Here is a 25,384-nt window from a genome sequence, read left to right as displayed (position 1 = left end):
GAGCAGAATTTGCAGTTTTAGGGATTCTTTTTTTTGGGTGATTGGGATATATGGTCAGTTTGTGACATCTGAACTAATTCTCTGAGACTTTGAAGTGATTGGTCAAATAAATCCTTTTAGTAATCATCTTTATTAGTGTCTAAGAGTCTCGAACACAAGAACTCATGTTGAGCTTCATTCCTCTTTGACCATTAAGTGATCCATTGATTGTTTCAGAGCTTTAGTTGATACGGCAGATGCTTCTTTGCTTCATGGAGATCTGGGTTATGAATATTTAACATGTTATTTTAGCAAATAAAGCTTTTATTGGAATGATTGTCGTTTATGCATTGAAAAATGGAGTTCATTTCATTTCTCCTCTTGAGATCGCCACTCCCTTCAGAAAGTTTATCTTCTATTAGGGGTTTTTTGAGAGTTTTGTAATGGGTTTAATATTTTTAAGGGGGTTTTTGATGCTTTCTTAACTAAGCGGATGAATTTAATTCTAAGTGTTCTTATAGTTAGGCAAAATAAAATAAACCCTTGAAAATATGTCAAATGGGTTAATACTTGGGTATAAGTAAAGCATGTCGTTGGAGCTTCTTTTTATTTAAATATTGCAAATCAAAATTTCAATTACCATTTTAATTTTGTCAAGGAACAATCAGGCTTTTATACGAGCATTTTAATGTATTTTTTTTCTTTGATTTGCTCGGCCTAGAGGCAAATGGTATTGCTAAACATGGGATATACTAATACAAGAGTGAATAAATACTCTACCGTAGCTTGAGTTTCAGAATGGTGGTGAAACCATCTGATTCTTTGATAGTTATCAATTATGTCTTAAAATTTATTAAATCTAATGATAATAATTATTCATCCAAGAAAATAATTGCACTACAACTATAAGAAAACTATCTAATGATTATATTTTCAAATCATCGTCATATGTTGTATAAAAACCATCAAGCTGTAGATTCACACGAAACATTGCAGAAGTGGTCTAAAATGTAGGCCTTGTACATAACCTCCTCAAACGAACTCTTTCCTGGTAAATGGAAAACATTGAAAAAGACTAGCAAAGTGGGTGCAACCATTGAAATTAAGGGCTAGAAATGTTAAAGGAATTCTTACCTCAGTGTTGTCATGATTATATCGGATTAAAAATAGGCATCTGCAACCTCTTATATCATGCATTCTTCTTTGAATTTCTACAATGTGTGCATCATAATATATTGCTTGATCTCTCCTCTCCTAAAACTCAACCACATTGCCAGACATCAGATGTATTGCGAAATATTGGGGAAAAAAGAAAAAGCTTTCACGTAGTATTCATGGGTATCAATGCATTCAAAATCACCTGAAAGCAGAGAACAAGATCTCCACCCTTCAACTTATGACAATCTGAATGCTCCAGGGGAACAGATCGCTCTCGCACTGCCTTTTTTACATTAACCCATTCATCTTCTTCAGCCCCAAATCCAACAAATCTGACACAAACTTCCTTTAAAAAAGGCAAAATTGATCAATTGAATATATTGAAAAAAAAAAAACTTAAGTTATTGTCAATATAACCCCTTGATAAAAGATCAAACTACAGTCACTTATGATAAATTTTAACATTATGCAAAAATAAAAGCAACAGTAATCCAAAAGGGACAGCAACATATTATGATCTAATACTTACAGCTTCGCCAGAACTAATAAATCTGTGAGCAAGAAACATCTCAACGTCATACCTGCAAAGTCAAAATAATTATACAAAGATCAAGCTCCAAAGATGACAAAGCAATCCATAGATTATGTACTTCTTTTGGAATTTTATGAAAAGTTATGAACTTGAATGAAGCAAGCAAGCAAGCTACCCAAAAAAAATATTGGCAGGCTGGCAATTAAATGCAGTTGCTGCTGATGATAGGTGCACAATTTAAGAATCCCGAGGAGAAATAAAATATCTAAAGTAAAAAGAGCGGAACTCCAGAGACAATGCATTAGCCATCTTTTTGGCATCTTGGGTAGCATCGTCAAGGTTAAAGCGCCCAGATAATGTACTTCCAGGTATACTATCATTTATTTCTCTACTTCCTCTTCTATATTTCCTATTCATTTTCATATTTTCAAACATAAACATAATGCTTATGCATCAACATGCTATTGTGAACTACAATTTCATGCTTTCACCTTAAGATATACTAATACCAATAGGCAACAATAGGTTTCAAGCCCAGATGCATCCAAACATTTAAGTAATGACTTAAACCCTCTTGCTTAATATTTTTATGCTTACCATGCCCCGTCTTTTGATGACCTAGCCTCAAATTCCAATTCTGATAAATCTGAGAGCTTTTCTCCTGCTTCTGAAAAAAATTAGAAGTATAATGTACATAGTAGCAATCAGTAAATGAAATCTCCAGTGAATAGTTAGAGTAATCCAGTCAAGAACCATTCGCAAGTTGGCAATAAACAGCAAGTAAGGAAGCTAAATATTTATCAAACTCATAAATTAAGCTGGTGCAAATGTAAAAATTAAAGAAAGGGTGAACTAGACAAAACGAGTAGAGGTCTCTGGAGAGCAAGAGTTCTCTTTCCTTAGTTAATTAGGAACCTATACTAACAAAAGCAAGTTATAATCCTCTTCTTTCTCACTTACAATTATTATTGTTAAAGACAATCTGCATTTATCTCAACAACCTAGACAGATGTAATGATTTCTTTCCAACAGCACACATGTACAACAATGAAAATCCAAATATTATGAACATGGCAAATCAAAATGCTGCAGATTTAAGATGATGCTCTACCATATAACATTTCAAGATAATTTTATGAACAATAAGTCTACAAATTTTTTTTAACAAATTTGGTTATACATTTGCAAAATGAATGGAATAGAATTCTATTGAAAAACTGAATGTAAGTACGCATACAACTAATATTAGAAACTATTAAGAAATGTGTAGTTATGAACCTTGACTCCAATGTCCAAAAGTTTCATAATCATATCTAGAAAAGCACCTCTAGGTTCTTGTGAACTTTCACGCTCCTTAGTTGGAGGGCAAGCTTCTGGTACAAACAATACTTTTTTTTTGGGCACATTAGCTGAAGAAGCAATTTTAGATGGGTTGTCTTGTTGCCTACTTTTGAACCAACTATGCACCTAAGGCAATCATTATATTAGGCCAATTACAAAACAGTTAAATATAAGATTATATTACAATTAGAATAGCAGGGCCAGTAAGACCAACAATGAAGATATCAAGACATTAGTGTGAATAAGCAAAGAAGATATTTTAGCAAAAATGTCAGTACCAGTGTCCACTTAATAATAGGTTTCCCTGCACGACCAGCTGAGATACTGCAAAGACATGATAGACCAAAATAAAGGAGTTAATTCTGATATATGCTATTCCTACAAGGTTATATATGCATTTTAATTCGTAACCAATTAATTAGACTCAAAAAAGAAAAAAAGGGATATATATGAAGAATCACTCACTTAAAACTTTTTGCAACTTTTTGACAAAATTCCTTGCTAAGCAACTCTTCTTTTGATTCTACCAACAATTTCTCCATTTTCTCAACCTGTATGATAGAAAGAAGGCAAAATCAGATTAACTGTGGCATTTATCATAAAGCATTATCACGAATGAAATGACAGAAATTTCGACAATTAAGATGAGAATTCCAACTAAAGATTGTGAAGTAAGTCTTCTCATAGAACAGCATGGACACATTTCAAAATATAAACTCTTAAAAGTATTAAAACGTTAAAAGAAACACGAATTTGAAGTAAATATACAAATGCATCATACTACACACAATTGAACCAAACCCAAGAGAATTAGAACATTGATATAAATCTTAAACATCAAAGGAATTGTCAACATTATTATGTTACAGTTAATGCAACTCCCAAGTAGAAAGCGTCACAATCACAAACCCACAAAGCTTTTCATTCTAAAATAAATTGACAATGCCGTCCAAAAAATTCCCAGACCCACTAAGAAACTGAGCAAACATTAACAGCCAATATCACATATCACAATGCTTAATGATAAAATGAATAAATTTCAATCAAACAAAAAAAAATGTCATATTCTAAAATGATTAAACAATAGCCATCACATTGTCACGAAGAATTAAGCCTACATTAACTTATAATAACTCGCATTGTGCATAATTGAAAGAATTGATCAAAATCCAGATAAGGAAATGACACTGAGAGAGCAACACGAATTGTTACCTCAGGTTCAGTGAAGCCAGTAAACACCGGCCTCTGTCTAGGTCGGAGACGATCCATAAACACTACAACCACGAAATAGAAAAACCCTAACTATTTATTTATTTTATAAAATTCTGAAATTAAATTACATTTTTTTTGGGCATACAAATGATTGAAGAATGTCTGAGGACTGAGTTTGTAGTAACGTGATTGAATTGGGAAACCCTAGAAATTAGAGCCTTTTAGGTTCAGACAAACAGATTAAGTATTAAGCTTGAAGAGAATGGTTTTTAGGCGCCCTTTGTGTGTGCGTTCTCGTTTTTTCTTGTTTTGGGTTTTATGGTACTCTATATTTATGGTTTAATAAATAAAATAAAGAACAAAAAACAAAGTGGTGTCGTTTTATCTCTTTTGGGTTATATAGCTTGCTTGGCTAGACTTGATAGAATTCAGGTGCCAGGAACTGGGGCAGGCCACGGGTTTCAGACTTTGGGCTGCCGTCAAACCTTTCTACGGCTAGAGCCTAAGGTTCTATCGTGCTTTACAACTAGTAATTGCACAATAAATTATTGATTCATTCTTTTTTATTTTTAGTATAATGTTGTCAGAATATGTTTAATAATATAACCAACTGGGTGGGTTCATCTATATGTATAATTGTTGTACTATAAGTTTGTCATTCTCTGAAGTATCAATAATAATAATTTGCATGATCTACTTACTTTGTTCTTCACATGGCTCCATCCTCTGTTTCTTTGTTTGTTCTTCTACTTCATAGGACATAATAATAGCTTCATTGAATTTAATGTTTTTCCTTTTTTTTTTTTTTTATAATCAGGATGTACAGACCAGTTTGTGTGTATTACAACTAATTTTCGGAATTCATTAAACACCTTACAAGCCTAAAGGACCAGGTAAATCATAATATTATTATGATAGGTAACCCTAAAATTTAAACCAAGAAACTTAAAAAATGAAATAAACCTCTTTAAGTGTCAGACCAACCGGTTTGTTTCTTCTTTTTCACTCCCATCTATCAACCCTAAATTTGATACTCCAATTGTATTGTTTTGTTTACGTACCCAATGAGGTGTCATCAAAGACTTTGAATATTGGGTTTCATTAAATTTCAATAATACATCTAGAAGAAATAGGCAAACAGTCAAAAGTTTTTTTTTTTCTTTTTTTCTTTTCATATGTAAATAACAACAGCAACGCACTCGCTTATTCCTTCTTGATGATTCATGTTTGATACATATTTCTGCATAAAAGTCATTGAAAAGTCTCTAGAAAATATGGCACCCAGATCAGATGATCAAAATATTGACCGGTTCCTGTTTGGTTTAATCAAAAACCAAGAATTTCTCTTGGGGATTGTCTTCATGAAGATTTGAAGCCTGGAGCCACCAAGGTCGACTTTCTGATAATGATCTATATTTAATGAAGATTTAAGAGCACTCATATGCACGGAATAATAATAATAATATTGGCCGAATAAAACACAAATAACTTTGAATACAATTGACATTATCAATCTATTTACTTGACCAGTTTGTGTCCTCCAGCTTTAATTGATTAAGTTCAAATAAAATAAATGGAATTGAAGAAGACTTCACTTTCGTTTGGTGAAAATGGAATACCTAAACGCATTATAGATTTTTCTAGCTTGTTTTGTTGAAGAGAAGGCCAGCAATAAATAATTCATAATCTGAAAGTGGTTCAGGGTTCCTAGTCAAAACTTGTATTTTGATCTAAAAGACCAGGTCCAACCATACATGAATCATGATATATAATTGTCAATTCAAGTCGGTGTTCAAAGAATTTCACCTTCTCCGGACCCTTTTCGTTGACCAACACACCAACTATCAAATTCTTTTCTCAAAGATGAGGTAAAAATTCGTTCTTTAATAATAAATAGAAAAGAGAACTCACCAACAACAATGAAAATGGTTTACTTTTACTGTGAAGTAATATTAATTCTAGTATGAGTACATATAAACTAGCTCGGTGGTGGTAATCATTAAAGTTGAAAATACAAGATGAGCCCATTGGATGAATCTGAAAATCAGTGGCTGAGAAAACAGAAGAGAAGAAAATCAATTATAATGTTGATGGCAAGTCATGTGTTCTGTGATCTTATGCTCTGCCTTTGCTTGCATAATAATAATAGTACTAATTATGAGATACAAAAAGAATGGAAGTTTGGGGAGAGCCTTGTTGCCATTTCAATTCTTGAAACGAAGATCTTTACTCAAATTTATTAACCATTTTAGTTTCAAATCAAATCACTTTATTGACGTTTTTTAAGGGTCTAATTTTGTTGTGAAAAAGACTAGAGAATTTTTTATGGTCTGTTTCTTACGTAATAGATAAGTTTCTCAAAAATTCAACTCAGAATTTTCATTTCTCACTTCATCTCTTTCTTCCCACATAGGTGGACCAACCAATTTCTCTCTCCCAAAACGCGGAGAATGGAAATATTGGTTCAGTCCTTCCACGTTCCTCCAACTCCATTACGATGATTTTACTAAAAAGACGCAATTTTCTGGTACAAACTATAAACCATTAACCATTCCCACTTTTCAACTGTTCGTTTTAGAAAAAAAATAAAATATTGTATTATATTTAAAGAAATGTAAACAATGGTCTCGTTGATTCAGTGAACCAAATTTTACACGTGGGCAGTCCATCTTATTGCTCTTGACATTGATACGAAGCTTCATTTTCAACTTTCCATAACTAAAATAGCTTAAGTTTCTTGCCTAGCTTGCTTATAAAAGACGGGTTTCCCTCGTTTCAGTAAAACATAACAACGCACTTTGTTTTAGGTGCTTTTGCTTTCTGGGTTTTTTTGGTTGCTTTAGCTTTGTGTTAGCTTTTTGCAGAACTTAGTGTTGTGTAGAGCAGAGAGAAGGGTTTGTGCTTTGATGGAGAGTACAATGACGAACGGTGTTGATTTAGATAACAAGGCTGCTATTGGTGGTGGTGTTGAGGACGTGTATGGTGAGGATTTTGCCACTGAGGATCAGCTTATCACTCCCTGGACTGTCTCTGTTGCTAGGTGATTACACATTACACAATATACAATCAATGGACTTATTGTCTTTACAATTTAGTTCTTGATATTCCAAGTTGGTTTTTTTTTTTTTTTTTTTTTTTTTTTGGACTGTAAATTTCATAGTGTATTGTGTAATTTAATTTTTGCAGCTAGATGGACATTTCATTTTTCTTTTCTATAAAGTTTTGATCTTTTATTAGTTGTTTCAATTATTTATTTCCACAACCTTTTTAATTTGGTTCTGTCTATATGAAGGATTATAGAGTCAAGAAGCTGGGGTTTCTAGATCCAAACAGCATAACGTGCAAAGGAAGCTTTAATTTAAAAAAAAATATATATATATATATATATTTCCGATGCATTCATATTTTTTTTCAATTGATATTTCGGATACAATACTATATCAACAGAAAATTCTATGACATGTTTCTTTGTATGTCAAAATCTTTCGTTAAGAAAGTATGGATGATGGAAGTTTTCAAATAATGTCTTGTTGATTATTAAATCAGAACTAGGGATCTTTTGCAAGAGTTAATAGAATACTTCAATGTGATTTTTTTTCAAGAGAGCTTAGATCTGGGAGTGGGGATAGAATTGAAATCGTCCTGGAGATTTATAGTGTTACTTTGTTTTAAGCTCAAGAAAAATGGTAAATTTCGGAATGAGCTTGTGATGAATTCTCTTATGTTGTGCAGTTGCCACTTATGGTTAACTATCCCAGTTTCTTGCACAATTCGTTGGAGTAAATACTTTTATTGACTATAGTATTTAATGATTAAAAAATAGAAGATAACAGAGAAAAGAAAAACCTTTGATGTGGTTTGTCTTGTAAATGCCCTGTTGAACAGTTTTGCATTTTGGTCCTACTGCTCTTCCATGGTTTTACTTTTCACTCAACATAGAATTTTATATTTTTATGGAAAACTGAAATGCTCTGCCAATTTTTTTGTTTACCTGTACCCGTTTAGAATCTAATATTCATTCTTTGTGGAATTTTCTTGTTCTTCATATTGTTATTTCCAGAATTTGGTTTTTTTAGTTATTAGCTAGTGAAATTATTTCTTTGCCATATGTGTTACAGTGGTTATACTTTGTTGCGTGACCCACATCACAACAAGGGGCTTGCTTTCTCTGCACAAGAGAGAGATGCACATTACTTGCGTGGTCTTCTGCCGCCAGCAGTCCTGTCTCAAGAGCTTCAGGTTAGTTTTGTGCCCATTGTATTATCCTCTGCAACGTTTGATATTTCTTTTGCTTACATCTATTACAACTTTGTTTATTCAGGAGAAAAAGTTGATGCATAACCTTCGGCAATATAAAGTTCCTTTACAGCGATATATGGCCATGATGGATCTTCAGGTATTCCACTACTAATCACAACTGTTTTTGCACTGGAGTTATGTTTTTTATTTCATATATTAGAAAGAATAGTCATCAATAGCTAGAGACGGCATGGCCCCCTGGTGTGCATTTGTTCTTTGTCGCTAGAAGTGAGACGGTCCCTTCTTGTGTTGACAGTGTTTCGAGGCACTGTTACTGGAAGATTTGTGGTAGGCTTGCCTGCTAAGTTATAAAAAGATTAGAAAATTTAGACACATCATGGATACAATTTGGAGCTATTAAAAAGACACAAGATGGATATATTAAACATGAAAGATTCACCAAGTTTGATTTTTTATTAGTCAAAGATATTATTGGAACATGTGAACAATGAAACTGCGCTGCAATTCCTTTGATCACAACAAGCAAATTACTTTAAAATTATTTTTAACTTTTTCATTCTGCTATGGAATGTATTGCAGGAGAGGAATGAAAGACTTTTTTACAAGCTTCTCATTGATAATGTTGAGGAACTGCTCCCAGTTGTGTACACTCCAACAGTTGGAGAGGCTTGCCAGAAATATGGAAGCATTTTCAGGCGTCCTCAGGGTCTTTACATCAGTTTGAAAGAGAAGTATGGCAATATGGTTGCATTCTTTTGATATATTTTATATCTCAGTTGCATTGCATTTAGTCGATACTAAGTAATGGTGTATTATTAGGGGGAAAATTCTTGAAGTACTGAAAAACTGGCCAGAGAGAAGCATTCAAGTTATTGTCGTGACAGATGGTGAGCGTATTTTGGGGCTTGGGGATCTTGGTTGCCAGGTAATGATATATGCATTTAAGTCACAAGTTGGAACAACATGCTTCTCTCTCTCTGATTTTCACATTGTTATAATCTTAATTGATGTGAATGCATTAAATGTTGCCAGGGAATGGGAATACCTGTAGGAAAACTTTCTTTGTATACAGCACTTGGAGGACTACGTCCCTCAGCCGTAAGCATTTCGATAATTACTGCTTATTTTCATTGATTGGTTGATTTATTGCTTCTACTTCTGTTCTTTTTATCCAATGGATAAAAATTTTAGAATAATTAGTGTTGGGAGTAAATGTCAGGTCCTAGTTTTTTTGTCTGCAAAATTGGTTTCAGAGAAAAGGTTTGCATTAAATTTGATAGATTTCTTATTTGTATGTGACCCTTGCATTCGCTATTTGCAGTGCTTGCCCGTTACCATTGATGTTGGAACAAACAACGAGCAGTTATTGAATGATGAGTTCTACATTGGACTTAAGCAAAAGAGGGCAACTGGGCAGGTTTAATTTTTTTTTTTTTTCTTTTCCTTTATCAACCCATCATAATTAGCTATGCTGAGAAATGTATTTAATTTCTGAAACACTGAGGATTTATTCTGCTTCTATGATTTAGGAATACGCAGAACTTCTACAAGAGTTTATGACTGCAGTTAAGCAAAACTATGGTGAGAAAGTCCTTATACAGGTCAGTCATCATTTTTAACATAATAATAGAAGAGCCAACTTCGGAACTTTACAAGATTACGCTCTGAACAATTTAAACATGTTTTTCAGTTTGAAGATTTTGCAAATCACAATGCATTTGAGCTCTTGTCAAAATACAGCTCAACCCACCTCGTTTTCAATGACGATATACAGGTAACAATGTTGTTAAAGCTCTCTCCTTCCCTTTGTCTTAAGGCAACAATGTTGTTACATTAAGATAATTATGGTATTTTCTAACTACTCTTTCATTTATTGCAGGGTACTGCATCTGTGGTATTAGCTGGGGTTATTGCCGCTTTGAAATTAATTGGTGGAAGCCTTGCTGACCAAACTTTCCTGTTCTTGGGTGCTGGAGAGGTGAGGCCGAAGCACCTAGCAATATTTAAGTGATATATTTTTCTTCTCGTTCCTATCTTCCATCAGGAGAAGACATGCAAGTATCCGTTTTGCATTTATTCATTCAGTTGTTTTTACTCGCTTCTGTGTTTTGATTCTTGAAGGCTGGAACTGGTATAGCAGACCTTATAGCTCTTGAAATGTCAAAGCAGGTATTAACTTGTTGCCTTATTTATTTTAATATCCAAAGTCAAGCTTTGTTATTAATCATATGGACTGTGTTACTTGCAGACAAAACTTCCAATTGAAGAGACCCGTAAGAAGATTTGGCTAGTGGATTCAAAGGTATCATTGACCTTATTTGATTGTAGAAAGCATTAGATTTTGTGTGAATATTACAAAGGTTTTTTTTTTTTTATTAAATAAATCTTTGTCAAGTTATAATGGATGTTTTAAACTTGTTGCAGGGACTGATTGTTAGTTCTCGTAAGGAATCACTACAACACTTCAAGAAGCCATGGGCTCATGAGCATGAACCTGTTAAGGGATTATTAGATGCTGTCAAGGTCTGGAAAAATTTTTTGAATGATACATTTAAATGTTCTGGGATAATTTTATTTTAAGGTTTTGATTATCACCTTATCTGATACCCCCAATAAATCAGGCAATTAAGCCAACAATGTTGATGGGAACATCTGGAGTGGGAAAAACATTCACAAAAGAGGTGATTGAGGCCATGGCATCCTTCAATGAGGTATGACACCAGTCTGTCATCTTTTTCTTAAACATATGAATGTTATTTGATGAAAAGAATTTCACATATTATCTTTATGGTTGATATGCAGAAACCTGTTATATTTGCTCTATCCAATCCTACCTCACAGTCTNAAATTTTTTTTTTTTTCTTTTCCTTTATCAACCCATCATAATTAGCTATGCTGAGAAATGTATTTAATTTCTGAAACACTGAGGATTTATTCTGCTTCTATGATTTAGGAATACGCAGAACTTCTACAAGAGTTTATGACTGCAGTTAAGCAAAACTATGGTGAGAAAGTCCTTATACAGGTCAGTCATCATTTTTAACATAATAATAGAAGAGCCAATTTCTGAACTTTACAAGATTACGCTCTGAACAATTTAAACATGTTTTTCAGTTTGAAGATTTTGCAAATCACAATGCATTTGAGCTCTTGTCAAAATACAGCTCAACCCACCTCGTTTTCAATGACGATATACAGGTAACAATGTTGTTAAAGCTCTCTCCTTCCCTTTGTCTTAAGGCAACAATGTTGTTACATTAAGATAATTATGGTATTTTCTAACTACTCTTTCATTTATTGCAGGGTACTGCATCTGTGGTATTAGCTGGGGTTATTGCCGCTTTGAAATTAATTGGTGGAAGCCTTGCTGACCAAACTTTCCTGTTCTTGGGTGCTGGAGAGGTGAGGCCGAAGCACCTAGCAATATTTAAGTGATATATTTTTCTTCTCGTTCCTATCTTCCATCAGGAGAAGACATGCAAGTATCCGTTTTGCATTTATTCATTCAGTTGTTTTTACTCGCTTCTGTGTTTTGATTCTTGAAGGCTGGAACTGGTATAGCAGACCTTATAGCTCTTGAAATGTCAAAGCAGGTATTAACTTGTTGCCTTATTTATTTTAATATCCAAAGTCAAGCTTTGTTATTAATCATATGGACTGTGTTACTTGCAGACAAAACTTCCAATTGAAGAGACCCGTAAGAAGATTTGGCTAGTGGATTCAAAGGTATCATTGACCTTATTTGATTGTAGAAAGCATTAGATTTTGTGTGAATATTACAAAGGTTTTTTTTTTTTTATTAAATAAATCTTTGTCAAGTTATAATGGATGTTTTAAACTTGTTGCAGGGACTGATTGTTAGTTCTCGTAAGGAATCACTACAACACTTCAAGAAGCCATGGGCTCATGAGCATGAACCTGTTAAGGGATTATTAGATGCTGTCAAGGTCTGGAAAAATTTTTTGAATGATACATTTAAATGTTCTGGGATAATTTTATTTTAAGGTTTTGATTATCACCTTATCTGATACCCCCAATAAATCAGGCAATTAAGCCAACAATGTTGATGGGAACATCTGGAGTGGGAAAAACATTCACAAAAGAGGTGATTGAGGCCATGGCATCCTTCAATGAGGTATGACACCAGTCTGTCATCTTTTTCTTAAACATATGAATGTTATTTGATGAAAAGAATTTCACATATTATCTTTATGGTTGATATGCAGAAACCTGTTATATTTGCTCTATCCAATCCTACCTCACAGTCTGAGTGTACAGCTGAAGAAGCCTATACATGGAGTGAGGTAAAATGATAAGCAAATTTCCGTTGGCATCACCGAAACTGATATACTCTTATGAGTTTATCCTAGGAGAATTGGAGGTTGGAAGTGAAGTAGAACTCTTTTACATCATCTTATTGATAACCTTCTTCTAATTTGCAGGGCCGAGCAATTTTTGCTAGTGGAAGCCCATTTGACCCTGTTGAATATAATGGGAAAGTTTTTCTGCCTGGCCAGGTTTAACCTAGTTCACATTTTGTTATTGAAATTTACTCTTTACCTGAACTTTATTGTAATTGGTGATTTACTTTTTATTCATATTATTCAGGGAAACAATGCTTACATATTCCCCGGACTTGGTTTGGGTTTGATCATCTCTGGTGCAATTCGTGTGCATGATGAGATGCTTTTAGCAGCCTGTAAGTACTCGGAGGATTGTATTTCATATTAAAAATATGTATTTTGCAACCCCAGCTAAACCCCTAGACTCAGCCAACAAAAGGAAAATAATACAAGATGGCAGCATCCGTGATTAGTAATATCTAATTTTCACCATTTATGCTACCATAATTATGGTTCTGTTAGATTTTCATTTTTGTTGATAGCAAGGAACAAGACTAACGCCCATGCCATAACATTAACTGTTTCCACTTTTCTCTTGCAACAGCGGAAGCTTTGGCTGCACAAGTAACCCAGGAAAACTTCGAGAAGGGACTGATATATCCACCATTCTCCAATATCAGAAAGATATCAGCTCATATTGCTGCTAAAGTCGCTGCTAAGGCATATGATCTTGGTAAGTTAGCTTTTTAATATGTTAAATGCTCAGCAACTGCCCACCTACTTTTCATTAATCATATCGTTTTGAATTGCTATACAGGCCTGGCTTCTCGTCTTCCTCGACCAAAGGATTTGGTTAGTTATGCCGAGAGCTGCATGTACAGCCCAGTCTACCGAAGCTATCGTTAAACTCAGGATAGAACTTTGCATTTCCAGTTGCTACATGACCCAACCCAGTCATTTTTTTTGTTATTTTCCTCTTTAATTCCTTGATGATCAGATTATATCTGGTCCTCTATACGAGTGTAGTAGGTAAAAGTTCTTGGCATTGCTAGGAACCTTTGTTTTATTTTTGCATGATAATTCTGTCAAATTATTATTATTATTGAAGCAAATAAAATCTCAATGATTTCACCACATCTCTGTTGTCAAGATTCACCTGTTCAGTAACCATTCCCACGCTCAATCAATAGGTTAAATAAACTATTACTCATTTCCAATGCAGTTTTCATAATCTTCTTACAAATAGTTCTTAGTCTTACGGCCGTTACTTAGAAATTGGACACACTTTTTTCATACAAGCTGTAACCCGATGATAGTGACCTGTCAAATAGAGGGAGAGCAACATTTCCCACCCAAGGTTTGGCCGAACGATATTTTTCACCCCGAAAGTTTCAAAATGACACTTTACCATCCATCTTCAAGATTCGTCCATTAACTTTAACTGAAAAATGACATAATGGTAAATCACTCCAATGCCTATCCCAATTCCACCTCCACCACCAGCTCCATGCACTCAACCGATACCACCTGCTGCTGCTTCTCCAGCACCACTACCTGCACCTCCACCAGCTCCAAACCGGTCACAATGACCTGAACCCCCACCTCCAGCTACTCTTGTGCCACCTATCCCTCCACCAGCTCCACCTCTTACACCCTCAACCCTACCGCCACCAAAGCCACCCCCATGTCCAGATCCTCCACCTAATCCACCCTCAACTCCTCCACCCCCACCAGCATCACCTCCTCATCCAATACCACCACCGCCCACACCTCCTCCAGCACCACAGCCTCCATTGTGGCTAAAAAGAACCGCCAACTCCACCACCTCCTCCTCCTCCTCCTCCTGCTCCACCACTACCACCACCAATACCACCTCCACCTCCAGCCCCACCACCAACACCACCCCTGGCTCCAAAGCCTCCACCTTTACCTGAACCACCTCTAGTGCGTTCTCCTCTACCACCACCAAAGCCTTCACCTCCACCTCTGACTCCAAAATACCAATTTTTTTGCAGCAACTAGATCCCATTCCAATCCCCCTTCACAAACAAAAATCTTCATCACCAAATATTCAATAATTCATCTCAATTTTATTTTTTCACAACCAAATCTCTAACAACTTACCAAATCAAAGATTTAACCATGTTCAAACTTTCTAAAATGTCAAAACACAGCTTAAAATTCATGAAATCTATCACCCCAAAAGTGAAAAAAATATTTATAAAATATCAATTAACTGATTTTACTTTCAGATTTTAACAATGGATGGGAAAGTGTTGTTTTGAAACTTTCCAGGTGGAAAAATGTCATTTGGCCAAACCTTGTGCAGGACATTGTCCTCCTCCCTTAGATAGACGAATAACAATGTGTTGTGTCAGATCCAAATTAAATCATAACCTATTGACAGGCTCTGCAAAAATGGCTCCACTAGAACATATAGAACAGTCACCAATATACATTCAATCCACAACCACGAATGAAAATTATTAAAATGACATGATCTAGCATCATACTTACATAGAAAATTACAATTTTGCAACTTTAGAATCTAGTAAATGTCAGAAACGTTCTCATGTAAGGATTGCAGGAAGAATTTTTTCCTCTCTTTCCTTTATCAAAGCTTACTTCCATAGAAAGTAGATTTTAGTATCCTAATGATAATTCCAAACTATTTATGGATTAGATATGTAGTATATTTACAATTCAGGCACATTACATAGTGACTGCAGCGGATTTTAAACCGTTACAACTTCTAATCTTTAAGTGTGCCGTCAGCAACTTGGGAACTGCGTATCCCCCAAAATGATTTAGGCTTCAGTGACTTCTTCGTGGCAGTAAAAAGCCAGCCCATGTGAGTTTCACAAGCTCCGCAGCTAGCTATTGTCCATGCATATCTGCAGAACATGACAACATCACAATCATCCTTCTTCAGCAAATTAACAGCAAAATGGCAGCATAGACTATTGAAACATGGGGAAAGAAGAATGAAAACAACCAGTATAACCAAATTCTGATTTCTGACGAGAATTCAGGTAATATAAACCTCAGTTTCTCCACTTATTCAAACTTGGAACTTTCTGGTTTTGGGCATTTATCTGTTAGGCCCCTAGTTCCTAATTAAAAATAATCTCCCAACTGTTCAATCCCAATACACATATTTTTCAGGAAGACTCTAATATTCAAATATTTAAAATGTTATTTCCATACAATCACATAAATTTTGTACACATCAACCTGTTGAACTATAATCTATGTACAATCTCTTGCCAACTAAGTGCTATTGTTCCATAAACACTAAACCAAAAATCAACACTATAAACAATTGAGACATTCAAAATCCATGTAGTTTGAAAAAACACATGAAACCACTTCTTTTTTCATTTTTATTTATTGGTTTTTTTATTTTATTTTATTTTTTTGTTGATCGATAGCTCATGGAGAAATTTCACTCAGCTAATATACCCAACTAGAGCCAAAGGCCTCAAATATCAACTACTTCATGCCTGTAACTGAAACCTGAATCTGATTTACCAAAATTTAAGTTCATACAACAATGATTGGGACAAGGAAGAAAAATAATGATGGGAGATTATCAATGGCATTTCAAAGAACATCATCTCAAAACTTCCAGAAACACTTAAATGCATACACAGCACACAACAGAGCAAGACAGGTTAAGCTTATACCCAGGAAACCAGCTGTATTCTGTACATGCTCGATCCCGGAGTGCTAAGCTATTTGCTTTGTAGAGAGTCATTATCTCATGCACACTACCACCGGGGTTCACATAAGCACCCAAAGGACCTTCACTAGACATCACCAACATGTCACTCCGCCTTGCAATTGCAGTCTGCATAAGAAATTAAAAGAACAAATCAGGCAAGTCTTTGTCAGCACATAAGTGTATCTTTTTAACAGGGGAATGCAATGACAGGTCTGCACACACACACACACACACACACACAAAGGCATATTTGAAGAAAGAAAAAAGTTATACCTTACAAGTTTTACATTGAACAATATCAAAACTCTCAAGTAATTCGATTTCCCGACGCAATCTATATGAAACACCATCAATCTCCAAAAGCTCTTGTCTTGTAGATTCAGAGACAGGAATTTTGCTAGCAATGTAAAATGACAAGAGATCAGGCTTCCTCACAAAACTATCCATGCTTGGTGTTCCAACTACCTGTTTCCACTTATCTGCAAAACAGTAACATAGAATCATCAATGTCATTAGGGACCAAAGTCATAAACTCCAACTAATCAAACCCAAAGAGAGAGAAAGTCCCCCCTCCCCTTCTTCTCTAGATACCTAATTTTCACTACATCTGACCATAAACCTCCAAGCTCAATTAGACAACATGAATTATTAACCAAACTTAAAAATGAAAAATGAGGAAAAGAAAGGCAAAACTGATCTGACACTTATCTAGTAATATAAGAGGCAATTCTAAATATGTAAAAAAAGACTGTAGCTTTCTCTCGAAAACTTTCCATAAATCAATTGTCTAGTTCTATAAACAGGTCATTCCAACATTACAAGTGGTTTCAAATGTTTCATAGAGGGAGAAAAAATCAATCATGGTTGTGCAAACAAATTAAGCTATGAATTGTACATTAATGTCAAGGGAGAATAAAAGGGAAAAATAAACTACCTGCTGCCCTTCGAGCAAGGCAATAGGAGTCATACATATTGTATACCCAATAGGGCCAGAATGCTCTTGATGTTCTACGAAACTGGCCTAACTCAATCCTTCTGCAAAGCATTTTTGACCCTTCGCCTCGGTGAGATTGCCTTCCTAATACAGAACTCTTTCCAATTCTAAAGTCAACATTTTCACTTTTTTTCCAACTTCCTATAGAGTCTGAATCATTTAGATGAGATCTTCCAGATAGAATGTCTGACTTAAACCCAGAATTATCATCGTCACTGCTTGTTGATTCATCCATTACATCATATCTATCGCCGGAATCAATAGCAGATTCATGGATTCTCCTTTCTGTTGGAGAAAGCTCACTCTGAAAGCTTTCCTCTGAACTCGCCTCTGAATCATTGTCCCCATTGCCATATCCACGTGATGAAGTATTTGAAGCCAGTGTTTGTGAGAGACCATGACTTCGCAGATTACTCACGGGTCCCAATTTCCTGAATGCATCCCGTGGGGTCCTTAATGGCAAATCTTCCTCGATAATTTGAATCTCTCCACATGGCTACAAAATGAAATAATATACCACATCAGGTGAACAAATACTCAAAACAAAAGTAAAGATAAATCTTGTGAGTATTTTTAGAAAGTAAGACAATGCCAACCATTCCTTCCAACTCAAACCATCGGCGTCTTAGACAAAAACGTTGTTGCCCACGAGTAACCACATTAAGTGAACCATCTTCCAACCGTCTGTATTGTCGAATCTGTAAAACAAACTCTTGTTAATAAGCAACTTACAAAGAATTGAGCAAAAACCAAATAAATGAGGCCAATAGGAGCAACATTGTAATTAAGTTCAAAACAAATTGAAATTTTTTCTTTAAAGGGAACAAAAAAAAAAAAAAAAGGAAAAAAAAGCCTTAAATTATTGATGTTCAGGTTATAATATAAAAACTCAACAATCCACACAATTAATTTTGTGACTAAGTTGAAGATAATAAATGCTTAGAAAACTAAACAAATCGAAATTTGTTGTTATCTTGCAAACTATGAACCAAAATGCACTTTCCAGCTGATCTACCCTTATAAACTGCATTACCATGCTAGGTGATGCCCTTCAATAGCATATAAATCGCATGCATCCACACAGTACTCTGAGCTTCCTAATTCCATTACAAGCACAAGGACAAACAGGTCTTGCAAATACAGTGCCTCTAGGTTCTAAAACAACTCAAAGCTATAGGATATCGCATTGTCATCAGATAAGAATAGCATACAACCAGTTATTTCTAGTCTCCAATTCACTGCAAGACATAATGATGATAATAATTAAATTATCTAGGCTGTGAAATGTGGGAGGAAGGGAAGAAAAGACCTATTGGGCATAAACCATCATTAAGAAAAGTAAGAAACTCAGAACTCTGTATTCACACATTAACCAGTTAATAAGCAAAAGACTTTAGTAAGAATCTGTTTAGTAAAACTTATAAAATAGTGGAAGCTGATTCACGAGCAAATCACTTAAGTTACAAGGTTTTTTCTGTTATGAATAAAATACACATGAATATAACAAAAGTCGCACATCAACGAATGATAAAACAAGAGATCAGCAAGGTTCAGATATTAAACCTCAGCGGTTGTCCCAATGGTTGCAAATCTTCTCTGTCCGTTATGAGGATCCCTGTAAACACGAACCTGAACAGAGTTTGAAAACTCTCTTTCAGATATAACTATAGAAAGTAATCACATTAAAGAGAAAGAAAGTGATGTAGAGTTTACATACCACCCCTATAGTATAAGGAGCATCAACTTGGGTCAAGGCTCTCTCAACAGCAGCTATAAAATTGGGTTGAATAACTCTAAGAGGGAGGGTAGCCTCAGGGAACAGAACAACTCCTAACAACCATCAAAGAGCAAAGTTAGAATTCTCTGATTAGGAAAATGACATGTGAGGATAACATAATGTGATAGTCTAAGAGATCCCAGAAAAAAAAAAAAAATATATATATATATATATATAAATAAAATAAATAAATAAAACCAGATAGGACTGCAGCAGACCTTACTGTACTTGATTTACATTACTAGCATTTTAGCCCTCTAAAATGTGACTCTGAGTTCATAGACTACTATAATCAACTGAATATGCTTGCTCAAAAATAAATAAAGAAATGAATTGATATAGTCTTCACTTCCCATTATTCCACAAAATGTCATAAATATCATTCAATCAATGCATACTTCTTTTACTCCATAAGACCATAACATAACAACTATAGCTTGAAATTAATGCTGAAAAGTAAAAAAGGCCAACGAGAAAGAGTCTCAAACTGAAACTGCAGAACAATCAAATGGATAAACAAGTATACAGGTACCTTCAAGATAGAACAATGGGAGGGTTAAGACGGCACCCCCCTCCAAGAAAGCCATCCTATGGTGAGTGTCTTCAACCTCTGTCACATGGTAGTGATGTAAGTAAAACTCAAATAAATCAGACTCTCAGACAAATAACAAAAGAAAATTTAATAAATAAAAAATAAAAGAAACCACCAAAAATTAGACGCTCACCACCAAGATAACTGTGTAAGGAAGCCAAACAAGTGTTAAAAGTAAATTCAGCCGTTCCATCGATGCCACTGCAGTCAAAAACAGAATGTTTAAAACGAATTGCGTTAAGTGAAAGAACAATAATTAGTCATAATAAATCATTCATAAACCATGTAAATTAAACAAATATGTTGGGCCATTTACTGCATTAGGCTACTCTACAGTCTCTAATCTAACTATTTCAGTATTTTAAATCCAAATTGAAGTTTACCAGTATGATAAATAATCAAAAAGTATTTGAACACAAGGCGCATACAATCCAAAATCAAAACCCTAAGATTCCAAATCATTTAAATACGTAAATTATGAACAAGGGAAGTAATGTAGTAACGATGATAAAATAAAAAAATAACGTGCAAATGACACTTGTTCACTCAAATTCTGGAAACAAAGAAATAGAAATTGATTTTTATGGTGATGAAAGTTACATGGCATCACGTTCGTCGTCGGATGAGTCATTAAGTTCGTCGATCTCTTCGATCTGCAATTCTTCGAATTCGAGTTCTCGAATCTGCTCGATTTGGTGCCTCTCCGTTTCTAGTCTTCGTCTGTCATCCATTTCTGTCAGTGTTTTCGGTCTTGCTAGAGTTCTGATTCGAATCTAATTGATTTGTGAAAGGTGAGCACTGTGTTTTTTTATTGGCTAATCAACATCAATAACACTACGGACTACACCGAAATTCGTACCGAACTACGTGTAACGCACATCTGAATATTTTATATTTTTTTTCTAGTGAACGGTTGTTCATATACAAGAGACAGACGTCCCCATTTAAAAGACGTCCGTCCATAAATAAAATACTAAAAAATTTGTAAAACATTATGGACGGCCGTCCACAACCTATGAACGGCCGTCCCTTAATTTTGGACGAGCGCGTAAATACGGGACGCCCGTCCAACTTAATTTCTTTAAAAAATAAAATAAAAAATTTAGATGCCCTCCATAAATTGTGGACAGACGTCCCTTAAGTTTGGACGGGTGTCCATAACTAATGACGCTTGTCCATTATGTATGAACATCAGTCCACTAAAGGGACGGCCGTCCATTATTCTTTCTCTCTTTTCTATTCTAGTTCATTCTTCTTCTTCTTGTTTTGCTTGAGTTTCATTGCTGAAACTATTTACATTTGCAGATTTTAGGACTGTGTGTTAATGGCTTGGGTCATTGTGCAATTATTCATGGGTTTCAGTTCCTGTTTTCTTTATATATTTCAGGAAGATGATCAATATTATTGGATTGGCTTATCTTGCCCCCAAAATAGCTTCTCACAAAATTGCGAAGGTATCCAAAATTCTTCAAGAATCTGTAATTATTCATTTTAACTTTCTAACTTATTCTTCAAGACAACCCAGCTGGTATTTTCCCTTTTCTATTCCATCTTTGAAAATTTAAAATTCATCCAATCTCTCCATCTTTACTATCTCAACAACACTACTCCTTAACTCAGTCACAATGGCAACCCAAATGGAGAAGAATCACAAGACACAGTTCTGGAAGAGTTTCATCAGCTGGCTGGGAAACTTAGGAAAGATGGAGGGAGCACACCGTCAGGTTCTACTCATAATAGTGGAGGACATGGGCCGCAGTCTTCATCCAAGCTGCATGGCGCCCTTATTCCAATAGAAAGAAAATGGAACATTTACGAAAGGAAGAAGAAGAAGCAGAATTTATTTTTTTTTTTTTTTAAATATGGACCGGCGTCCATTACAATGGACGCCCGTCCAAGTAAGGACGGCCGTCCATAACAGATGGACGGCCGTCCCCAATATTTATAAATTTTTTTTATTATATTTTATTTATGGACGGGCGTCCTTTAAATGGGGATCTCGTCCTTGTACATGGACGCCTGTCCATGTGAGTGAACCGCTCCATACACTAAAAAAAATTGTAAAAATTTCCAATAACACTACGGACACCGAAAAAGTTACACCAATTATGTATCGGCCTACGTGTAACGCACATCTGAATATTTTTACATTTTTTTCTATGAATGGCCGTCCATAACAAGGGACGGGCGTCCCCATTAAAGGACGCCCGTCATAAATAAAATACAATAAAAAATTTGTAAAACATTATGGACGGCCGTTCATAGGTTGTGGAGGGCCGTCCCTTTAATTTGGACGACGTCCGCAAATACGGGACGCCTGTCCAAACTTAATTTGTTTTAAAAAGTAAAATAAAAAATTTGTGACCCGTCCATAATTATGGACGGGCGTCCCTTAAGTTTGGACGGACGTCCATAACTAATGGACCGTCGTCCATTATGTATGAACGGCAGTCCCACTAAAGGGACGCCGTCCATTATTCTTTCTCTCTTTTTCTATCCTAGTTCATTCTTCTTTTTCTTGTTTTGCTTGAGTTTCATTGCTAAAACTATTTACATTTGCAGATTTTTAGGACTGTGTGTTAATGGCTTTGGGATCATTGGTGCAATTATTCATGGGTTTCAGTTCCTGTTTTCTTTATATATTTTAGGAAGATGATCAATATTATTGGATTGGCTTATCTTGCCCCAAAAATAGCTTCTCACAAAATTGCGAAGGTATCCAAAATTCTTCAAGAATCTGTAAATTAATTCATTTTCACTTTCTAACGTATTCTTCAAGACAACCCCAACTGGTTATTTTCCCTTTTCTATTCCATCTTTGAAAATTTAAAATTCATCCAATCTCTTCCATCTTTACTATCTCAACAACACTACTCCTTTAACTCAGTCACAATGGCAACCCAAGAAGTGGAGAAGAAATCACAAGACACAGTTCTGAAAGAGTTTCATTAGCTGGCTGGGAAACTTAGGAAAGATGAAGAGGGAGCACACCTTCAGATTCTACTCATAATAGTGGAGGACATGGGCCGCATGCTTCATCCAAGCTGCATGGCGCCCTCATTCCAATAGAAAGAAAATGGAACATTTACGAAAGGAAGAAGAAGAAGCAGAATTTAATTTTTTTTTTTTTTTTTTAAATATGGACCGGCGTCCATTACAAATGGACGCCTGTCCAAAAGTAATGGACGGCCGTCCATAACAGATGGACGCCCGTCCCCAATATTTATAAATTTTTTTATTATATTTTATTTATGGACGGACAGGCGTCCCTTGTATATGGACGGGCGTCCATGTGAGTGAATGGCTATCCAAATTTGATGGACGGCCGTTTACTAGAAAAAAATTGTAAAAATATTCAGATGTGCATTACACGTAAGCCGATACAATATTTCGGTGCAAAAATCCCGGTGTCCGTAGTATTATTGTAATCAACATTCTACTCTTCTCCGCGGCAAATCTGCAGGCAATTCGGTAATTCTCTCTTTGGTAGAAACTCTATTATGCGCCATTAAGTTGTTATGGGCCGATGACCCGAATGACAAAGCCGCTGTGAATGGCCCTACGCTAAATTTTGGATTTACATTGTATGGTTTCAACTCCCGGCTGGCCTGGCAAACCTTTTTTTTTTTTTTTTCATTGAATGGATCTACTGAAACACCATTTACTAGATTAAAGAGCCCACTTTTTAATAAATTTTATAACAACAAATTTATCTCTATAGTAAATTAATTAAATTATTTTTTATTCTTTATCAATACTTTCTACTGGCTTACTATTATTTCATAAAGTCTATTTTCTTTTTTATGCTATTCAAATTATTCTTAAAACGAAAATAATTATGCAATTTAAGTTTTTAATTGCTTCAAATATAAATTTATAGCCTTTTATTTTCAAAGTCTTGGTAGCTATTTTAACCTATATATATATATATATATTTTGTTGTTGTTTAAAAATATTATGTATTTGAGATTATCTATGAGAACTTTTTTTAGCTCTAATTTTTTTTTTTTTAACCTTCAATTTAATTATCTAAAATTTTATTTTAAGAATAACGACGGTGGGGGCATATAGCATAAGTAAATGGAATGAAATGCCAACTCTTTTAAAATTTATAAAAAAAAAAAAATAGAATGAAATCAAACTTTGAATGAGGTGTCTTAAGAAACAGGGTTTCTTTAGTCTGTTAGTGGGTTCTCAATCAATAACTCTACTCTTTTATATTTCTATCCATATATGGTTTATTTTTATTTTTATTTTATTTTATCATGAGTTATAACTAATTAATGATAATGTTAATACAAAGTCATACTCCAACTATTTCTTTCCAAATCACAGTCGATCGAGCAACAAAAAGATAAGTATATGATATGTTTGTAACAAATAAATCATCATGTTATTTTGTATTAAGACTAAATAAAAACTTGGCATATAGTTGTGATTGTGGAAATGTAATATTTACGGAGCACCTAATAATATCTTTATAGTATATTGTCTCACATGGGTTATTAAAAGAATAATATTAAACATCTCAAATTTATAATATAAAATGAGACATGATATTATTTACTCTATTTTATATATCAGTATATGCAACTCTTTTATAATCATTTTTACTAGTTGATATTCTAATTTTTTGTACAATTTCCCTTTTTTTTTTTTTTTTTTTTTTTTATCAGGGGTGTTCAGCAGCTTGTATGTAAGCTCAACTAACCCTAAATCTCATCAATGGCCAACCTATTAGCAACTCAGGTGGATCGAACTCATGACTTCTTGAGTAATACACCCAAGAATCCTAGTTGAGTTAGGCCACCCAAATTTCATTTCATTATTTGCTACTTTCTTTTTTTTTTTTTTTTTTTTTTTTCTTCCAATAACCAGTTTTGGCAATTAATTTTTTTTTTTATTTCAATTTCCATTTTTCTACCTTCTTTTTTTTTTTTTTAGTATCAATCATGTTTCCAGTCATTATTGGCTAATATCCATTTTTAGCAAGTTATAATGATAAATATAAAATTAAGTTTTTAATGGATTATGTTTAGTCTTAATCACTCTTGGATGGTCAAGTGATTGAATAAGGACTCTTGAGTGTACTTAAGAGGTCCGAGTTTGAATCATCGTGGTTTCTTATAAGAATTGATAGGGAATTGTGTTGTGGCAAGTGTGAAATAACAAAATTTTTCTTGCCATGGCACAATCCTATGACCCAAGATCTCGATATAGAAATCCACATTATATTAACCAATAAGGAAGGTTTATATCTCCTTTTGGCGGCTCCTTCTCTGGATTAGAATTTTTGATACTGTTCACAAACACTAATCCTAATTACTGTTCATAGATACTGTTTATAGACCCTTCACTATCAATCCACACGAAAATAGGTTCGGAGAGCACTCTAGGGATGACTGCTTCAATCCAAGAGCTTGAGGCGGCGGCTAGAGTTTGGCGTTTTGGGAGAGAGAATAGTTTAATTTT

General features: G+C 34.6%; 4 protein-coding genes across 4 annotated transcripts; 1 reads left to right on the top strand and 3 right to left on the bottom strand.

The window, feature by feature from the left end:
• Positions 1 to 723: 723 nt before the first annotated feature.
• On the bottom strand, positions 724 to 4,548 carry LOC116136094 (protein SAWADEE HOMEODOMAIN HOMOLOG 1-like). Its single transcript, XM_031421807.1, has 9 exons — positions 4,223 to 4,548; positions 3,476 to 3,561; positions 3,289 to 3,334; positions 2,995 to 3,136; positions 2,267 to 2,336; positions 1,667 to 1,718; positions 1,340 to 1,483; positions 1,114 to 1,233; positions 724 to 1,027 (listed from the first exon to the last, which is right to left on the bottom strand). The coding sequence occupies exons 1-9, from the start codon at positions 4,277 to 4,279 to the stop codon at positions 983 to 985; spliced, it is 762 nt and encodes a 253-aa protein (XP_031277667.1). The 5' UTR covers positions 4,280 to 4,548; the 3' UTR covers positions 724 to 982.
• A 2,299-nt stretch (positions 4,549 to 6,847) lies between these two features.
• LOC116136161 (NADP-dependent malic enzyme-like) lies at positions 6,848 to 13,961 on the top strand. Its single transcript, XM_031421856.1, has 19 exons — positions 6,848 to 7,262; positions 8,341 to 8,461; positions 8,544 to 8,618; positions 9,062 to 9,213; positions 9,302 to 9,407; positions 9,515 to 9,580; positions 9,804 to 9,899; positions 10,012 to 10,083; positions 10,173 to 10,256; positions 10,362 to 10,460; positions 10,604 to 10,651; positions 10,731 to 10,784; positions 10,907 to 11,005; positions 11,104 to 11,193; positions 12,709 to 12,786; positions 12,925 to 12,999; positions 13,091 to 13,181; positions 13,430 to 13,558; positions 13,643 to 13,961. Exons 1-19 carry the CDS (start codon positions 7,129 to 7,131, stop codon positions 13,729 to 13,731), a joined length of 1,758 nt encoding a protein of 585 aa, XP_031277716.1. The 5' UTR covers positions 6,848 to 7,128; the 3' UTR covers positions 13,732 to 13,961.
• A 377-nt stretch (positions 13,962 to 14,338) lies between these two features.
• Positions 14,339 to 14,969, bottom strand: LOC116136154 (glycine-rich cell wall structural protein-like). Its single transcript, XM_031421850.1, has 3 exons — positions 14,950 to 14,969; positions 14,608 to 14,864; positions 14,339 to 14,565 (listed from the first exon to the last, which is right to left on the bottom strand). The coding sequence occupies exons 1-3, from the start codon at positions 14,967 to 14,969 to the stop codon at positions 14,339 to 14,341; spliced, it is 504 nt and encodes a 167-aa protein (XP_031277710.1).
• A 310-nt stretch (positions 14,970 to 15,279) lies between these two features.
• On the bottom strand, positions 15,280 to 20,732 carry LOC116136196. The gene is made up of 10 exons (XM_031421902.1): positions 20,513 to 20,732; positions 20,046 to 20,113; positions 19,853 to 19,930; positions 19,261 to 19,373; positions 19,107 to 19,172; positions 18,140 to 18,241; positions 17,484 to 18,039; positions 16,823 to 17,028; positions 16,512 to 16,675; positions 15,280 to 15,719 (listed from the first exon to the last, which is right to left on the bottom strand). Exons 1-10 carry the CDS (start codon positions 20,641 to 20,643, stop codon positions 15,578 to 15,580), a joined length of 1,626 nt encoding a protein of 541 aa, XP_031277762.1. The 5' UTR covers positions 20,644 to 20,732; the 3' UTR covers positions 15,280 to 15,577.
• Between the last annotated feature and the right edge of the window lie 4,652 nt (positions 20,733 to 25,384).

This window comes from Pistacia vera, unplaced genomic scaffold, assembly GCF_008641045.1.
Source record: "Pistacia vera cultivar Batoury unplaced genomic scaffold, PisVer_v2 Contig31, whole genome shotgun sequence".
NCBI classification, from domain to species: Eukaryota; Viridiplantae; Streptophyta; class Magnoliopsida; order Sapindales; family Anacardiaceae; genus Pistacia; species Pistacia vera.
This window is presented reverse-complemented; position numbering and strand designations above follow the sequence as displayed.

What these genes read in the sequence shown, in the direction of transcription:
- LOC116136196 (XM_031421902.1), bottom strand. Translation starts at nt 20,643, where the DNA reads ATGGATGACAGACGAAGACTAGAAACGGAGAGGCACCAAATCGAGCAG. An exon ending in CTTACACAGTTATCTTGGTG is followed by an intron (nt 19,931 to 20,045) that starts GTGAGCGTCTAA and finishes ACCATGTGACAG; the next exon opens with AGGTTGAAGACACTCACCAT. An exon ending in GGTTTGAGTTGGAAGGAATG is followed by an intron (nt 18,040 to 18,139) that starts GTTGGCATTGTC and finishes TTCATTTTGTAG; the next exon opens with CCATGTGGAGAGATTCAAAT.
- LOC116136154 (XM_031421850.1), bottom strand. Translation starts at nt 14,969, where the DNA reads ATGGTTAAATCTTTGATTTG. An exon ending in ATGGTTAAATCTTTGATTTG is followed by an intron (nt 14,865 to 14,949) that starts GTAAGTTGTTAG and finishes TTGTTTGTGAAG; the next exon opens with GGGGATTGGAATGGGATCTA. An exon ending in TAGCCACAATGGAGGCTGTG is followed by an intron (nt 14,566 to 14,607) that starts GTGCTGGAGGAG and finishes TTGGATGAGGAG; the next exon opens with GTGATGCTGGTGGGGGTGGA.
- LOC116136161 (XM_031421856.1), top strand. Translation starts at nt 7,129, where the DNA reads ATGGAGAGTACAATGACGAACGGTGTTGATTTAGATAACAAGGCTGCT. An exon ending in TTTGGCTAGTGGATTCAAAG is followed by an intron (nt 10,785 to 10,906) that starts GTATCATTGACC and finishes AACTTGTTGCAG; the next exon opens with GGACTGATTGTTAGTTCTCG. An exon ending in AAGCCTATACATGGAGTGAG is followed by an intron (nt 12,787 to 12,924) that starts GTAAAATGATAA and finishes TCTAATTTGCAG; the next exon opens with GGCCGAGCAATTTTTGCTAG.
- LOC116136094 (XM_031421807.1), bottom strand. Translation starts at nt 4,279, where the DNA reads ATGGATCGTCTCCGACCTAGACAGAGGCCGGTGTTTACTGGCTTCACT. An exon ending in CTATTATTAAGTGGACACTG is followed by an intron (nt 3,137 to 3,288) that starts GTACTGACATTT and finishes TGATTGCCTTAG; the next exon opens with GTGCATAGTTGGTTCAAAAG. An exon ending in AAGTTCACAAGAACCTAGAG is followed by an intron (nt 2,337 to 2,994) that starts GTGCTTTTCTAG and finishes AATTTTTTTCAG; the next exon opens with AAGCAGGAGAAAAGCTCTCA.